The sequence below is a fragment of the Mus caroli genome, chromosome 2, assembly GCF_900094665.2.
Source record: "Mus caroli chromosome 2, CAROLI_EIJ_v1.1, whole genome shotgun sequence".
NCBI lineage: Eukaryota > Metazoa > Chordata > Mammalia > Rodentia > Muridae > Mus > Mus caroli.
In genome coordinates, this window is record NC_034571.1 from 20765619 (window position 1) to 20772178 (window position 6560).

The 6560-nt window shown below is 42.0% G+C and overlaps 1 protein-coding gene across 9 annotated transcripts in view; it reads right to left on the reverse strand.

Moving 5' to 3' along the window:
- The window catches only part of Ehmt1 (euchromatic histone lysine methyltransferase 1), a 134247-nt gene that overhangs the window by 88546 nt on the left and 39141 nt on the right, over positions 1-6560 (reverse strand). For all 9 annotated transcript variants that reach the window (XM_021185975.2, XM_029469706.1, XM_021185967.2 and 6 more), the window contains exon 3: positions 4645-5201. In XM_021185975.2, the coding sequence (XP_021041634.1) occupies positions 4645-5201 (557 nt within the window). The remainder of the gene's footprint in view (positions 1-4644; positions 5202-6560) is intronic.

Here is a 6560-nt window from a genome sequence, read left to right on the forward strand (position 1 = left end):
GGGAGGGAGGGAGGGAGGGAGGGAGGGAGGGAGATCAGAATATCCTAGGAAATGTTATGGCACTGAGGAGGCAGAGGTGGATCTCGATGAGTTTGAGGCCAGTCAGAACTCTGTACAAAGACCCTGTCTCAGATGGATGGATGGATGGATGGATGGATGAATATAATCAAATAAAAAGTAAAAATAAAAAAGGAGGAAGAGGTTGAAGAAAGGGACCTCTAACCTCATACCATATACAATAGATAATGCACACACACACACACACACACACACACACAAAAACACTGTTACCCCCAAGTCCCGTCCCCAAACACACACACACAGAGACATATCCCCTTCTCATCCACCTACTAGCATTAACTGCTCAGGATTCTACCCAGACATAACCTGGGCATCAGTGTGAGTCCTCAGACTGACAATTCATTACAATCAGAACTCAACACTGAATTCCATCATTAACAAGAACCAATCTCCCATATGGCATGGCAGAACCATCTCCCACTACACATCTAAACCGAACTAGCTAGAACATGAAGGAACAAGTTGCAGAAACAAATCCAGAGAGAAAAGCAGAGAACTTCTACAAATAACTCATAAAGCATGGACAACCCAGACAGGAAAGAAGCTGGAGAAGTGAAGAGCTCTCACAAATGACACCAAGAACACAGACTTGAACATAAAATTGGTCAGCTGAATTCAACTGAAATGACACATCAAACTTCGGTTCATCTAAATGAAAACTCGGGGTAAGGGGGAAGCAACTGCAAGCAGGAGGAGATAGAGAAAAGAGCTGCTGCACACCATGGCAATTATACTCGTGGATACCTAACACAGAAATAGGAAAAATTATCTACAGACAAACATAAGTGGTCACAACAGCTCTAACTGCCCAACTGGACACACTAACTCAGAAGACAGAAGGCAAAAGATCGCTGTTTGAAGCAAGCCAGCCAAGGTCTGCCTAGCAAGTTCAAGACAAGCCCTAGACGCCTAAGAAGGAATAGAGGAGAGAGCAGGACAGGGGACATGAACAGACAGACATGGGACCAGTGCCTCATAACTGACGAGACGCCTCACTGGCAGAGAACCCTTACCCAGGAATCCTGGACCTGAGAATTTATTTATCTCTGTCAGTTGAAAACCAGAAGTGAGTATGTAAAAGGGAGGGAAGGGAAGCAAGATTAATCTTAAAAGCTAATAAAATACTTTATAATAAAAATGTAAAAGGTTATTTTATCCATGAACAACAACAAAGTTGGCAAATGAGCACCGAGAAGAACAGCAACACATTTGAAAGTTCAAGGAAGTTCAAGTTACAATCCTGGCAAGGCACTGACACAGACACCACCACCACCAGCAGCACAAATGCTGGCAAGGACACCAGAATCCAGGTACCTCCAACAATAAAGCTTGCCGTCAACACTGATGACCTAAATTCAATCCCCAAGTCCCACACTGTGAAAGGACAGAGCCAAGTCTTGCAAGCTGCCCATGTGACTATGGTACACACGCACTGTGTACTTGAATACACATTCATGTATAAAAAAATGAATAAACAAATAAAATATAATTTTGAAACTTTTTAAATGAGAAGACTGGAAAATACACACATATACGTTAATATTATTTTCAAAGCTTCCTACTTCGAAACCCTTTCTTGGGTTTTTCCTTCTATCATATCTTAATGTACAATTTTTTAATAGTCTCGGAATTTTTTCTTTTTCTCTTATTGTATTTTAATTATATATAATAACAGGATGCATTATGATACTTTCATACATGTATACAATGTATTCTGAGTATATTCACCCTTCATTATCCTCTTTCTTGTTTGTTTTTGTTTTGTTTGGGTTTTTTTTTGTGGCAAAAATCTATGTATCTTCAGCTGTCCTAGAATTCACATCCACCCACCTCTATCTCCTGAGTACTGGAATTACCAAGTGCCCTCTTTTTGGTTTTTTTTTTTTCCCTTATAAATTTATAGTTATAGGTGAGTTAGTGTGAATATGGGTATGTGTAAATCAGTGCAGGTGCCTGAGGCAGCCAGGAGCATCTGAGCTCTGGAGCTGAAGTTATAGGTGGTGACCCACCTGATACAGATGCTAGCTCTTCTGGGTGAGCAGCTAGAGAAGGAAGGCACAAGGTCCTTGTGCTCACAGATAACACTTGGAAACCAGGAATGTTAAACACGCAGCACTGTCTCTTCAAAGGAAGAAATGTGTATATAGCCTGTTTTCTACCCAAAAGGCTGACAATAGATGTGGTTAGTAGCCTGGTGACCTCTGTGATATCTGTAGAGTCAGGCCACCCTTGGCTCCCCAGACTATGTTTACCTTAGGCTCTTTCTCCCTAGACCTAGATTGTTGTTTCTCGGTCAGTAGAATCTATCTTTATAGCAGCTGTTACATGCACTTTACAAATGGAGCAGGGGTAGTTAACAACCTGGTGACCCCTTATGGCTGGCGATACAGATTCCTCTATTTATCAAGCTAGTTAAGCTGGGAATTTGGGTCTCCCCAGGCCAAGGTGACCAACAGGTGTTCCTTAAGGTTAAACCACATGAATGTCTGGCAAAAGGGCAGAACACCTGACGGCTGTGGGACTCCATATGGCAAAGCTGTCTGGTGGCAAGCAGCCCCACCCTATACCCAAAGCAGTGATTGCTGATACACACATGGCACTTGGGCAATCTGAACCAGTCCCACAAAGACAGAGACAAGCACTCTTGGAAAAACCACCATCAATTAAAAGCTATTGCATCAAACTAGAACTTCTCAGAGGAATCAGAATCCTTAAGACTGTGGAAGAATTGCAGTATCTCTCTACCCACCCATCCATCATCTTCATGTCTCTCCATCTGTGTGTTTATGGGAGAGGGGGTGACTGTCTATCTATATGTCAAAGATTAATAACACTAGATCTTGTTCCCCAATTACTTCTCCACCTGATTGTTTTGAGAGACTCACTCAACTCAACCTGGAGCTTACTGATTCAACTAGCCTGGCTAGCCAGCCTAACCCAGGTTTCCTCTTCTATCTACCACAGTAAAACTAGGATTACAAGAATGTGACACTGTATCCAGCTTTTACATGAGTGCTGGGGATGGACTCAGATGTTCATTCTTGCTCAGCAAACATTTTGCTCACTGAGCCACCTCTTTAGTCCCATAATCAGTAAACTGTGTGTGGTAAGATGAAATATGAGTTGGGCATAATGACATATACCCACAATTCCTGAATTTGGAAGGTAGGGGCAGGCATAACAGGAATTTGAGTCTGAGTCCTACCTGGGCTAAGTAAAACCCTATCAAAAACCAAAACATAAATACCTAACTTCCTTTTAAAAATTAAAAAGACTAACCAGAAATTTGGGGTATAAAAAAATAGGTATTAAAATTTTAAAACAGCTGGGTGTGGTGTCCCACGCCTTTAATCCCAGCACTCCGGAGGCAGAGGCAGGCGGATTTCTGAGTTCGAGGCCAGCCTGGTCTACAAAGTGAGTTCCAGGACAGCCAGGGCTATACAGAGAAACCCTGTCTCGAAAAACAAAACAAAACAAAACAAAATTAAAACAGGGCTGGTGAGATGGCTCAGTGGGTAAGAGCACCCGACTGCTCTTCTGAAGGTCCTGAGTTCAAATCCCAGCAACCACATGGTGGCTCACAACCATCCATAAGGAGATCTGACTCCCTCTTCTAGAGTGAAGACAGCTACAGTGTGCTTACATATAATAAATAAATAAATCTTTAAAAAAATTTTAAACATCAACATAAAGCATATGATATAAAGGGCTAAAGCATCAAGCAGGAAGTAGAAAATGGGCAAAGAACCACTGTAAAAGGATACAAATGACATGGTGCTCGCACGCAATAAGGATTCTATGGGAAGGAAATTAACAACCACACATTATACATTACATGTTTCTGAAGTTGACATCACAAATCTACACACAGACTGACAAGAGTCCTGGGGAAAGGTTCTAAGCATGAAGCCCCAAAGTCTACAAAGGAAACAGCAAATGGTCTGCACATACAGAGCACTAGAAATCACACAGGAATATGATCGCGAATGTAGAATACACCCAAGCAAAATCCACACCATGAAACAAAATAACAGGATTCCACTCTGAAAGTATGAATCGAATACGTGCCATGTAAAGCAGACTGAGACAAAGCAGTCCAGCCAGCTGAGTCTTACAGAGAGACAGAGACTTCACTCAATGCCCAGGACACATCCTGCTCTCAGTAACCCTGAACAAGGCGAGCCTTTCAGAAAGGGCAGAAGAAAAAGTAGTTTTCTGAGGGCAGTGGTGGTTCATTTGATCCCAGCACTCGGAGACAGAGGCAGGCGGATCTGTGAGTTTGAGGCCAACCTGGTCTACAGAGCTAGTTTCAGGACAGCCAAAGCTACACAAAGAAACCATGTGTTGGGGAGGATGTTTCCCGACAGATCATTCATCTTAGAGCAAAGAAAAGCTTTCAGAAAAAGCCTTTTTTAAAAGGCCAATGCATCACCTGGCTTTGCTGTTCATATGTTAGCTACTTATTGATGACTATTGCCATTAACTGGCTTTTCCCTCTGTTGAATTAAAGTTTATCTGTTTTCATTAACGCAAAGGAGGAGAAAGAAAAGAAGACAAAATTACCAGGCCCAGGATGGACTTCGGCATGGTCTTGCGTGCCCTGTGAACCCTGACATCAGTGCCCGAGGCTGTAGGCTTTCTGTCCTCTGTGTCTGCACTCCCTTCCCCAGGCACAGTGGGTGCTGTGGTTGGTGTCTGAGGAAGTGCACTCAGAGTCCTGCATTTACTGGCTCCTCCAGGAAGAGTTTTTGCAGCATGACCAGGAAGCGAGGAGGTTAGAATGTTGGGAGTCCTCAACGGCTGCCCCTGCAGGGCTGGTTTATTTAAGAAATATCCATTGCTGCCAATGACAGATGTCTGCATGAAGTCGTCAGCTGTGACATGGTTTTGCTTCCCCACTTCTGTGTCTCTTTCTGAAACCCCATTTTCTGCCACCCGAGACACTCTGTTGGTACCTTCCTGTGGGCTAGCTCTTGTGTTCTCCTGAGTATGTTTGGGTGCATTTGGATGGCTGGGATCCCCACTCTTTTCACAAGACCCATTTGTTTCTCCATCTGCAGCCATGGGAGTCTCTCCTTCTTGTTTCTCTGTGGAACCTTCATCAGCAGCCATAGGTGTATCTGTGAACAAAGAAAGGAGAGTCACAGCTTCTGGGACCCATCAATCCATAAAACTATCACCATAAATTACAATTTCTTTGGCTGGCACACATAGAGCTGTCTACAGTTCTGGCAAGTAGATCAACAGGAAAACTCTTGCATGTGCAACATGCGCAAGACCCTGGGTTCAATCCACAGCACAAAAGAGAAAACCCATGGTGTCTACAAAAATAATTTGTCTCATATACAAACCAACATTTAAAATTCTGATCAATTAAATGTGTTTATTTTTTTTAATATTAACTTTTGGTTAAGTTTGAGAAGCCAGCCTATTTTTAAAAAGCTTGTAGGGGGCTAAAGAGAGGTTAAATGCAGTCATTGCTGTTCCAGAGGTCCTGAGTTCAATCCCCAGCAACCGCATGATAGCTCACAACCATCTGTAGTGGGATCTGATGCCCTCTTCTGGCCTGCAGACATACATGCAACTAGAGCACTTATATACATAAATTGTTTTTTTAAGTTTTATGAAACTAGATATGAAAAAGGCACAATTTAAAACAAAGTCAGTTGGCAAAGCATTGAGAAGTAACAGGCAAAGGGCTTAACAGAAAACATACATGTGATGTGGAGTTTTCTATATCGGCCTACCCAAACAGATCTACAAAGGCTGAGAACCTACTGTGTGAAGAAAATTACCACGTGATAAAACAAACAGCACATCAGAGAGAACACAAGATGAAGATCCCAAAGAAACACACAGACTAAGAATATATGCAAAGGGGAAAAGAATTAAAAAGAAAATGAGCTGATACTTAGGGAATAGTAAAGCAGTGTTAGATACTTGAAGGGGGGAAAAAATATATATGTGTGTGTGTGTGTGTGTGTGTGTGTGTGTGTGTGTGTGTGTGTGAAGAGTTGACACAAGAGTTCCAGGATACTATATATTGAGACCCTACCTCAGGAAAAAAAAGAAAGAAGGAAAGAAAGAAAACAGAGTGGATGGAACCTCAGGAAAAAAAAAAGAAAGAAGGAAAGAAAGAAAACAGAGTGGATGGAAGAGAGAATACATACACACACACACACACACACATGGCTTTTTGAGGAAAAAATTATGCATTGCATATTTAATAAAAGACAAATGCAGATACATATTTCAGATTAAACCATTAGCAAGACAATGAGCATATTTAACTGCTCAGGGGAGAGATTAATCACTGTGCTGATGAGCTTCAACCATCAACTTGGTACAACCTAGAATCATATGGCAAAGAGTCTTAAATAAGGAGCTATCTAGATCAGGTTGGCCTACGGAATGTAGGACTATCTTAATTGTTTAAGATTTATTTCTAGACTATGCTGGGGCCTAGCAAACACAGAAGT